The sequence below is a fragment of the Bombina bombina genome, chromosome 5 (genome assembly GCF_027579735.1).
Source record: "Bombina bombina isolate aBomBom1 chromosome 5, aBomBom1.pri, whole genome shotgun sequence".
In the NCBI taxonomy this organism is placed as follows: domain Eukaryota; kingdom Metazoa; phylum Chordata; class Amphibia; order Anura; family Bombinatoridae; genus Bombina; species Bombina bombina.
The window spans coordinates 923,388,038-923,400,257 of record NC_069503.1 but is presented as its reverse complement, the minus strand read 5'-3'; the positions used below and the strand labels follow the sequence as shown (position 1 = coordinate 923,400,257).

Sequence of the window (12,220 nt, the reverse complement as noted above, 5' to 3'; positions counted from 1 at the left end):
CATTGCAGAGTTCAGTGATTTCACATCATTTTTATTAAGCAGAAGATGCAGCATGAGCATAGGATATAGAAGACGGGGTAGGATCACCATTTTAAGAAGGCTGACCCTTCCCATTAACGATATAGGAAGCGATTTCCAACTTCTCATCTGACAGCACAATTTTGCGCACAGGGGGGTCAGATTAATTAAATACAGTTTGTTGGGGTTCACATGGATCTGGATGCCCAGGTAAGTAATCACCTGATTCGCTACTGCAAATGGGTATACTTGCATCAGATCTTCACCCCTATGCAGCCACAGGATCTCTGACTTTTGCATATTAGCTTTATATCCCGAGAAAGATCCAAAATCTTGTAATGTTTGCACAATAGATGGTATATGAACCTTTGGGTCCTGCACAAATAACAGCATATCATCCTCATACAATGTGAGATGCTGAGAATGTCCGGCAATGTCAATGCCCGGGAATATTTGATGCAGTTAAATCGCCAGTGGCTCCGGTGCCAGATTAAAAAGCAAGGGAGACAGCGGGCACCCCTGTCTTGTGCCCCTTTGCAACACGATATCTGACGAAAAGAGGTTGTTAACACATATGTTGGCTACAGGTGAGGAGTATAAATTTGTAATAAAAGAAACAAAGGACCCAGAAAAATTGAAACTGCTAAGGGTATGCAACAGATGTCTCCATTCCACTCTGTCAAAGGCCTTCTCTGCGTCCAAGGACAGCAGGAAGGCCTCCGGAGGTTTACTCCCTTCCCTAGACTGCTTCATGCTCCAAAAATACTGAAGAACCTGCAGAATTCTACGTACGTTTACTACCAAGGATCTCGCTACCATAAAACCGGGCTGATCTTCATGTATCAGATCCGGTAGTATAAATTTGAGACGTTCCGCTAATAATTTAGTTAGGATTTTATCGTCGGAATTTAGCAGCGATATCGGCCTGTAAGATTCCGGAAGAAGCGTATCTTTGCCCGCTTTAGGGATGAGCATGATGTGAGCAGCAGTAAAAGTCCTAGCCGGCCTATTAGCCTCTGAGAAGTAAACCTTAAAGAGATCAGTGAGTACCGGGACCACCCTAGTTTTTAATAACCTATAAAATTCTATAGGCAGCCCATCTGGGCCTGCTGCCTTGTCTAAGCTCAAGGCCATGATCGTCTTGTCTACCTCTTCTCTAGAAATTGGAGCATTCAGTTTGCTTAAAGGGACACTGAACCCAAATTTTTTCTTTTGTGATTCAGATAGAGCATGTAATTTTAAGCAACTTTCTAATTTACTCCTATTATCAATTTTTCTTTGTTCACTTGCTATGTTTATTTGAAAAAGAAGGCAGCTAAGCTTCTTTTTTTGGTTCAGAACTCTGGACAGCACTGAATTTATCCACCAATCAACAAGAATAACCCAGGTTATTCACAAAAAATGGGCCGGCATCTAAACTTACATTTTTGCATTTCAAATAAAGATACCAAGAGAATGAAGAAAATGTAATAATAGGAGTAAATTAGAAAGTTGCTTTAAATTGCATGTTCTATCTGAATCATGAAAGAAAAAATGTGGGTTTAGTGTCCCTTTAATTGCTCGTCCGACACCTGCGGCAGCTCAGTAGAATCCCAGAATGCACGCATAGTCTCCTCTGGATTGCCTTGATTACTAGCATAAAGATCAGAGTAATATGAAGCAAATGCTTCCACAATGCGCTTAGGGTCTTTAACCAGAGTGCCTCCAGATTTAATAGCTGCTATAAAACGTGTAGAGGATTTCAAATTAACCAAGGAGGCCAGCAGTCTACCCGACTTGTCCCCATATCTATAATACCTGCCCCTATTTCTCAGGAGGGCTTGGGAGGCTTGATACGCCAAAAACGCATCATATTCCTTTTTAGTGTCTATATACTTCTGGTGATTTGCCAGCGTAGGTGTGGACCTATACAAATGAAACTGAGTCGCTAACTTCTCTCTCAGCTTCTCCAATCTCTCCGTGTGTAACTTTTTCCTGCGCAACAAAAAAGCCAAGATATCGCATGTTAACACTACCGGGTTTGAGAGATGTTGCGCATTATTGGTTTGGAAGTCATCCCAAGCCTGCTCCATATATTGCTGAAATTCCTGGGACGTCAGCAAATATTGGGGAAATCTAAGAGTTCTGCGACCACTTGCCCGGGGTAAAGTGTCTAAGAAGAGCCCTACGCGGGCATGGGCATGGGCATGTAATTTTAAACAACTTTCCAATTTACTTTTATCACCAATTTTGCTTTGTTTTCTTGGTAATTTTAATTGAAAGCTCATATGATAATTTCTAAGCCCTTCAAGGCTGCCTCTTATCACATGCTTTTTTATTTGCTTTTCACAACAGGGGAGAGCTAGTTCATGTCAGCCATATAGATAACATTGTGATCACGCCCGTGGCTCGTGGCAGACACTGCACTAATTGGCTAAAATGAAAGTCAATAGATAATAAATAAAATGTAATGTGATCAGGGGGCTGTCAGAAGATGCTTAGATACAAGTTAATCACAGAGGTAAAAATTATATTAATATCACAGTGTTGGTTATGCAAAACTGGGGAATGGATAATAAAGGCATTATCTATCTTTTTAAACAACAAAAATTCTGGCGTTGACTGTCTCTTTAATCTGCTGTACCCCTGTTTTCAACATGGATTAAATAAAGGACTTGTTTTTACTTTATGGAGCTGGACTTTATTTGTTTTCTGGCTTATACTTTAATCGTATATGAGTTTACTGACTTTGCTATCTCTCCATCTGTTTTGCTGTCTCTCCAACATAGCCACACCCACACCCACATAGGCATTTGATCAGGTAAATGACATAAGATGTGTTGCAGGTATAGTGTCCATTGTGGTAAAATTTATAACCAGTCTGGGGATGTGTAAAGTGTGTCTTTTACTGAAGCATCATTATCTAGTTTTAGTTAAATGGCTGCCAAAGAGGCTGTCCTCTCTAGTAGACTATGGGTTAAATGGACACTAAACCCTATGAGATTATTATTATCAGCTGATTTAGAGCTGTCCCTAACTAACACGAGCAGAGGAGATAAGAAAACAGACTTTTAAATGAATATGAAACACAAAATTGTTCTGTCATGATTCAGATAGAGCATGCAAGTTTAAACTACTTTCTAATTTACGTCTATTATCAATTTTTCTTTGTTCTCTTGGTATATTTTTTTAAAGCAGGGATGTATGCTTAGGGGCTGGCCCACTTCTGAAGCACTATCTGGCAGCAGGTTTGCAAGAATATTATCTATTTGCAAGAGCAGTAGATGGCAGCACTATTTCCTGCCATGCAGTGCTACAAATGTCTACCTAGGTATCTCTTCAACACAGAATATCAGGGGAATGAAGCAAATTTAATAAAATTAGTAAATTGGAAAGTTTTTTTTAATGGTATTTTTTATCTGAATCACAAAATATTTTTGGAGGGTTTAAAATCCCTTTAACGAAAACAAAGGTTTCAACATGGCATGGAGTTTATTCCTTCAGAAAAACACAAACTTTACAGTTCAAAATATAACTATAATTAAAAAAAAATACATTATGCATATTATTCTCAGGACATCCCCTTGACCAGGCGTTCTTTCAACTTCCAACATGATATATCACCGCCAGGTGGCGCTCATTTTTTTTAATATAAAAGACAAAGCTATAAGCCTTTCTAGACACTGTTCTCGTCAGCTTCGTAGTGGACCGTACCATCTTAATTTCGAAGTCTGAAGTAAACAACAAGACACGTCTGTTTTGCATTTCCTTATAGTTAAAACGTTATCTGCTACAATGAGGCTATTAATTTTACAAAGTATCGATATTAACAGCATTTTGTTAATTAAAGTTAAAAACAGAGTGTGTGTTATTTTGTTTTAACAATCCTGCTATCTGTGAGTGGTCTTGTCCGTCACTGTGCTGTTGTTTGTCTCACAGGACGTAACAGTAGGAGAATATTACAGAACACCGGAACTGCGCACTATACGTTATACACCAAAGCAGCCCTGTTTCTGGATTTAGGGCCATGGCTACCGGTAGCAGTGTAGCCCAGAAGACCTGGGAGATGACTAACAACATGCAGGAGGTGCAGAGTATCGATGAAATTTACAAGTACGACAAGAAACAGCAGCAGGAGATTCTGGCAGCCAAACCCTGGACAAAAGAGTAAGATGCATACCTGCCTATAGTGGGAGGGGGTTACAAGGGTTAACTTTAGGGTAAGAGGCGGAACAGTGGCAAAGGGTATAGTGAGGGCAAGTGGAAAACTAAAACTAGGGGGATGTGTAATAGGGGCAGGATAGTATTCATGTGATATGAATGAAAGTGCAACTATAGATAGGAGTGTAGAAATGCAGACTGTTATACAGTGTTGCGATGCAGATAGTTAAAAACAAAACCAGATGCCACATTGTTTTTTAACCTCTTTGGGGATCAGTAAGTAAAAGCTGGGAGGCTCCTACATCATATCCATGTTTTAATATGGCATCTATTCTCTACACATACATCATATCAGGTGCACATTGCCCAGAAATTAATTGTCAGCTCTGTCAAACAGATTAGAATGTGCCAATGTGTAAAATAATTTAATTATTGCACTATTGCTTGCATATAGCTGTGACTTTAGCCCTGCACATGGATAACTTGATGGAAGGAGAGAGCTTTAGACCTGGTAGCTTTAAAAGGATAGTCTAGTCAAAATAAAACTTTCATGATTTAGATAGGGCGTGCAATTTTAAACCGCTTTCCAATTTTACTTTTATCATCAAATTAGCATTGTTCTCTTGGTATTCTTTGTTGAAAGCTAAACCTAGGTAGGATCATATTCTAATGTCTAAGCCCCCGAATGCCTCCTCTTATCTTAGTGCATTTTGACAGTTTTTCCACAGCTACAGTGCTAGTTCATGCACTAATTGGCCAAAGTGCAAATCTGTCAAAAACACTGAGATAAGGGGCAGTCTGTAGAGCAGAGATTTCCAAACTTTTCATGTTGGTGACACACTCTTTAGACCTACATCATTTCGCGACACAGTAATTTAGTTGTACTAGTAAAACAGGAGGTTAAACTAACTTGTTTTAAGAGATACAGACACATAAAATATATAATAACAAAACGTATTTACAAGTAACAGTAAGTATGTGCAAGAATTATAAAAAAGTTTAAGAACACCAATAACTACTTACTATTTTAATGGGATGTATGAGGTTGATGGAATGAACACAGTTTATGAATATTAGATAAAGACACTCGCATTTCATCATAAAGCATTTATAAGCTTCCACTTCCTATCCATATATCACAAGCAGGAGCAGCAATGCACTAAAAACACTGACTTCTGACTTCAGCTCAGCATTTAAGCTGCCACCCTAGTCCGACTGACTACTGCCCACGCTGCAAACACACTGCTATCCCACTCACTGACTACACATGCAGTCACAAGCCGATCGAGGAGACTACACGTGCAGTCAGGAGCTAATGTGCCGCCAATCGGAATAGTTTAAGTTCCCGGTGAGCTGCGCCAATAGGTTAAGATGATCTGTGACCCACTAGGAATCAATCGTGTGTCAACCACGTGATATGCGTAGCAGAAAGTCAGAAACCAAAAAAAATATGTTTTTTTTTTTTTTTTAAATTCAAACAAATTTGTGCTGAAGCAGGGACACACATACACACTGCCACCGACACACTAATGTGTCACAACACACAGTTTGGAAAGCGCTGCTGTAGAGGCTTAGATACAAGGTGTTGCTTATGTAGAACTGGGGAATGGGTAATAAAGGTTTATCTTTATTTTTAAACAATAAGCATTTTCAAGTAGACTTTCCCTTTAACAAATGTCAGTCTTCAAGAAGAAGTTACTGGTGATTGTCAAATAGGAGGATGCAGTGGCAACTGTTGTCTCTTTACCCCTCTTGGTGAGGTCAATGGGCCATAGGTTAGACAAGCCTGTGCAAGAGACATGCATATGGTGGGAGAATAGACAAGGAATATGTGAGAGATAAAAATATCCTGATATAAAATTATACTAAAGGCTTCAATACTGGACCATGCTGATATTATATGAATGTCTTCCAATGTGAAATCAGTCATATAAAAAGGAGTCAGTTATAAGTGTACTTGATTTTAACAGTAAACCTAAACAACGCCAGTTAAGTTGTTGAAATGTTGATCATTATGTATCTGCAATATTAAATTATTATAAATTGTGGCTTTGCAGTATGCTCTGGGGGTTAATCTGCCATCTCTTATAGTGGTGTACCAAGGGAATATTCCCTTAAATGTCAGATTGTTTTGATGGTAAGGAAAGTCTGTGACAAGAGAAAGCAGAATCTTCTTTTTCATGAAGATTGGGTGCAAATTTCATGAAAAAATAGACAATACTAAAAGACTGACATTATTAATTTGTATAACACTGCAAAAACCCATGGTCGTAATTACTTGAAAAAAAATTCAACCAAGTATTGACTATTCAGAGTTTTGCCATAAAAAAAATTGACAGCCGAGTGGGGACAGTGTAATAATTTGCAACATTGTAACAATTTCTGTTTTTTTCTGAATGTTAGTGAAGCCATCAAAAGCAGTGAGCACATATTCATTGCATAATGTAACATAAATCAATTAAATGATAATTTGTCCAACAAACATTGAAGACCTTTTAGTATTAGCTCATTTTAGCTAAAAGGGACAGTAAAGTCATAAGACATTTATGATTTAGACAGAGAATACAATTTTAAACAACTTTCTAATTTACTTCTATTATTTAATTTGCTTCCTACTCTTGTTATCCTTTGCTGAAAGGTTTATCTAGGAAAGCTCATGAGCAGCAAATAACCTAGGTTCTAGCTGCTGATTGGTGGCTGCATGTATATATATATATATTCTGAGAGTGACAGAATTCCTTTTAAGCCACAATTATTTTTTGTTTGAGGGGGTTTTCTTTCTACAGAGGCGTGGAACAGCCATGGGGGCCAAATTTGCGCCCTCATACGCCAACCTATTTATGGGTTGGTGGGAGCTGTTCCACGTCTTTGCGGATGATAACCCTTTCATAAGTAATATATCTTTTTATAGGAGATTCATAGACGATCTCTTGTTCATTTGGCAAGGAGATGAAAATTCTATAAACAATTTTGTGCGAACCCTCAATACAAATGATATGGGCATTGAATTTACACATAATTGTCATGCATCTGAGATCGTCTTTTTGGATCTCCTGTTAAGGTTTGATGGCTTAACTGGAAAGGTCAGTACTACATTACACCGTAAACCAATTGCAGGCAACTGTCTCCTGCATGCACACAGTAACCACCCTCCACATGTGTACAAAGGTATAGTCAAAGGGCAGTTCCTGAGGGCACGAAGAAATTGTAGCCTAGACCAAGATTTTGAAAAAGAATCTAAAGATCTAGTGTCACGTTTTGTGGAGAGAGGATATAATAGGAATATGGTTGATAAGGTGTCCAAGGAAGTTGCTACTCTGGATAGGGGGCAAATGCTTGGTGGGACCAAGTGGAGACCTGAACGTAAGGGTCTAAAATTTATCACCAAATATTCGAATCAATTCTCTGAAGTTTGCAACATTGTCAAAAAATATATGCCCATTCTATATGGGGATGATACCTTGAAGCATATAGTTGACAAAGGTTGTGAATTTATATATTCTAAAAACTTGACAATTGGTAACATGCTCTCACCTAGCATGCTCCCAGACCAAGGTCCACAGAGTTCATGGTTAAATACTATGGGGACTTACAAATGTGGGAAGTCTCTTTGTAAACCATGTAAATACTTAAAGCAAGGGAACGGCTTTGAATCGTATGTAACTAACGAATCATTCACCACTAGGGGATGTGTAAAATGTTCTTCAACATTTGTAATCTATTTGGTTGAATGTACTCAACATAGATTGCAGTATGTTGGGTTAACTACCCGGGACATACGCACTAGGATTAAGGAGCATTTGGGATATATCTCAAATGATATCCATTGTTCGGCACTCTCCAGACACTTTATTGAAGTACACGGGAAAAATGTTGATATGTTTAAATGGAACGCAATTGAAGCGATTTGCAAGCCACGAAGAGGGGGCAGCAAACAAAAAATACTTGAAAGACAAGAAATCTATTGGATCCATAGACTAAAAACATTGGTCCCGTGTGGATTCAATTCACAATTTGATGTAATCAATTATTGGGAATGACCCATTTATAATTATAAGCTTGAGTAGAGACCTGGTTTGATACTATATGTTGATATCCTTTATTTAAGTCAGTGTAGAGCAAATTTGAACAATAGGATTTCAAATGGATTTAACATATAAACATATGTCTTTATAATTTAGATATCTATGATAGAAGGAATATTGGATTATGTACTTTGTGCCAGTCTTTAGCATTATAGTCATTGTGAGATTCTGGGTTATGTTTTCATGTAATTATGAATAGTATCATGCTTGTATGATATGTCTTCACTAAGTAGACAACTATAAGCAATCAGTTTAGCACAATATATTGCAACCAATCTAAGCACACAGTATATATAGCACAGAGGTGTCAGCTAAAGTATTGATAGCACCTCTGTGCCTTACCATTCCTCCTGTATTAACCATGAGTCTCCATTTTCTGCTAATTAATTGTTTTGTTTATCATATTTGTGATCTACAAATGAAAGTATGTTTGTTTATATCATGTTCATTTCCATTTACATTAAGATTGCGAATAGGTTCATTAGTGTTGTACTATATATATATAAAATGATAGTGATAGGCATTGCATTTATTAATTAAAATCAATTACAGTGTTTGTTTTTTAATTGTTTAAGGGGCGGAGTATTACCCTTTAAATAGCACACCCTCTGAGAAGGGGGATATGTCTATGATTACGGCCAGGCTGGCCGAAACATGTTAGGCTGTGCTTGCTGAATTGTTGTTTTTTTATCAGAGGCTCTGCTGCACAGGGTCTTTTATTGTGATATGACCTGCTGAGAATAAAGATTTGGATTTTTTACCTTATGACGACGCCTGGATATCATTTCATCTTTATTTCAATATATATATATATATATATATATATATATATATATATATATATATACACACACCGATTGTCATTGGCTCAGCTATGTGTTCAGTTAGAAACCAGTAGTGGATTGCTGCTCCTTCAACAAAGCATTCCAAGAGAATGAAACAAATTTGATTATAGAAGTAAACTGGAAAATTGTTTAAAATGGTATGTTCTACCTACATTATGAAAGAAAAATGTTGGGTTTCCTGTCCTTTTAATATTGTCTTGATGTCCTGTGAGTTCCATATCTGAAAATGTTTTAGCCCCCTTTTGAAAACTAAAATGCCCTTGTAGGCGGCCCCTCTTCTCTGTTCTAAAAAATATGTAGCTCTTAAATGTTGCATGTTCATGTCCATTTTTTAACTTAATTGGTTAATTTACCAATAGCAAGAGTATGGATAGGAACATTGCTGCTATTTTTTTTTTTTTTTTAAGTGTATATAGGCAATGTAGCTTCAGAAGAAGCAGATGCTTGGTTATATTGGCATATGTATAAACAGCAAAAAGAGATACTGATATATCATTTACAGTTCATTACAACTGTTCATGAGTACAATTCTATTGAGTGTCTCATGAAGTTTTTTAAAACGTGTCAGTGTATTAAAATAAAAGGCACTAAAACGGACAATGACTTAACAAATGTCAAAACAAAAACCTTGATATCCTTAATGTGTACAACTTAGAAGAGAAAAGATAAACGGGTGATATTTTGTAAATGTGTTCCATCTATTAGCAATTACAAAACAAACATTTGTCTGAAGTAATTGTTTTATGGCTGGTAAAGCAGACTTTGATTAGGCCATTTTCCATGTATGCTGACTGTAAATGGGGAAAAAAAAATCAGACGCCAGATTTACTTGTATTATTAAAATATTCTATTTAATTGCTATCCTGATGCCTAAGGTTTACCTATTTGGTTAAAAATCCTATAAAACTTATCAAAGATTTGTGACTAGAAAAAAAATAAAATAAACCTTTATAAAATAAATTGCTCTTTCTGTCTAAAACATAGTGTCTTGTAACTTGTAAGTTTATTCTCATGGTATTCAGTTTGTTAATTGTATGCATTACAACTATTTTTTCAATTAACATCTTTATTACTGTCTTTCAGTCATCATTACTTCAAGTACTGTAAGGTGTCTGCCCTAGCGCTACTGAAGATGGTTATGCATGCTCGATCTGGAGGAAACCTGGAAGTGATGGGCCTTATGCTTGGGAAGGTGGATGGGGAAACCATGATCATTATGGACAGTTTTGCTTTACCGGTTGAAGGAACAGAAACCCGTGTTAACGCTCAAGCAGCTGCCTATGAGTACATGGCTGCATATATAGAGAATGCAAAACAGGTATAGTAGCAAATGTTATTCTTATTTTAACCCAATCAGTAACGGGAATTTCCGAGGAAAATTAGCCCAACGTACTGGAGAATTTTAGCATCTTTTCTATCACTCCATTTAAACAGAAATCCGTTTAAACAGAAATAGAGACTTGATTTTTTTAAAATGTATTTACCTTTTAAAACTATATACTTTATTTTAGTTGACAACCCAAGGTATTGATAACTTATTTTTTTTATTTTTTTCTCACTGAAATTATTAACATACAACTTGTGCAGTCATAAAACAAAAGGTTGTAAAAGCTTCTCTGGGATACCCTTTGTTCAGAAATGGCAGACATGCATGGCTTTTATATTGCTCTTTGGTTATTAGAAGACTGCTGATTGCAGCTGTGCACCATACTTTTAATATTCCCAGCAGTGAAGGGGTTAATCAGTTAACTTGTGAGGTTAAAGGGGCATTATACACCATAATTAATATAGGCTATTTAAATATAGTATTAAAGAGATACTAAACCCACATTTTTTCTTTCACGTTTCAGATAGAGCATGCAATCTTAAGCAACTTTCTAATTTACTCCTATTATTTTTTCTTCTTCATTCTTTTGCTATCTTTATTTAAAAATCTTAGGAGCCGGCCCATTTTAGGTTCAGCACCCTGGATAGCGCTTGCTTATTGGTGGCTACATTTAGCCACCGATAAGCAAGCGTAACCCAGGTTCTGAACCAGAAAATAATGCACCATAAAAAAAAGTGTATATAGTTTTTTCTGGGAGTACTTTTGTTTTCATTTGTTCCATTGCTTAAAATTAAGTTTTCCAGAAACAAGATATAGAACTACTTTTATAGGTTTTAGCTAATTCCATGTAGTTTTTGAATAGCAATAGCAGACAATATGACATCCTCATGTGTGAAAATATGCAAAGCTTGTATTGTTTCCGTTAACACACACTGATCATAAATCTCAGACATGTCTTTGTTTCTTCATGTGTGTTCCTTTTTATAAGCTTGAGAGTTTAGTTTAAAACCCCAGTCCTGAGCTTGTGAATAGGAAAAGTATACTTTGAGAGATAGGAAGTTGTGTTTTTTCAGTAGTTGCATTGACCCACCAAATCTTACCTGAACACTAGGCACAGTATCCTCTTAAGTGAATAGGACCACAATGACCATAAGAGAAAAATATAAATGACAAAAAAGAAAAGGCGTTTACATGTGTATCTGTATAAGGGTAAAAACTTCACAAAATCCCCAACCCACGTGTGGTATTATACTCACAAGTGATGTAGCTCTCTATCGTGCTGGTAACGGCACACTGAGGATTCACAGTGCCCCAGTTCAAAAAGATAATTCCAACTTGCAGCTCTCATGTCTTGAGACTGAAACAATATCAAAAATTGACAGGCAAACAAGTATTTAGACAAGGACAGCTTCCAATATAATATGATATAAAAAAAAATTAACAGAAAAACGTAAAAACATTTGCACCAAATTATTCTATAAAGCAGGGGTATCAAACTCAAAGTATCTGGGGGCCACTGGCCAAGTGTTCTTCTCCCATGGGGGCCGCTTGAACTGAGCTAGTGCTCCGAAACTGGATATACTAGGAAATAGAAGTGACATTTATCCAAGTAGTATTGAATAGTGGGGATTGTAGTTTGTCTTGTGAGTGCCTATAGAGAATATAAACTAGATTACACCTCTTGGAACCCTAAAAAAAAATCGACAGCCCAAATGAATGGTTTACCTATTAAACAAGGGAGGGCCAGATGATACTATCTTGAGGGCCTCATTTGGCCCTGGGGCCTGTACTTTGAGACCACTGCT

The 12,220-nt window shown here is 36.9% G+C and overlaps 1 protein-coding gene across 2 annotated transcripts in view; it reads left to right on the top strand.

Annotated features, from left to right (window-relative positions):
- The first annotated feature begins 3,676 nt into the window (after positions 1 to 3,676).
- Positions 3,677 to 12,220, top strand: part of COPS5 (COP9 signalosome subunit 5) — a 70,734-nt gene continuing 62,190 nt past the window's right edge. The window contains exons 1-3 of one of the 2 annotated variants that reach the window (XM_053715096.1): positions 3,677 to 3,733; positions 3,937 to 4,164; positions 10,172 to 10,406. In XM_053715096.1, coding sequence (XP_053571071.1) covers positions 4,025 to 4,164; positions 10,172 to 10,406 — 375 coding nt within the window. In that variant the 5' untranslated portion in view covers positions 3,677 to 3,733; positions 3,937 to 4,024. Of the gene's footprint in view, positions 3,750 to 3,936; positions 4,165 to 10,171; positions 10,407 to 12,220 lie in introns of both variants that reach the window. The other variant, XM_053715097.1, reaches the window with a different exon arrangement.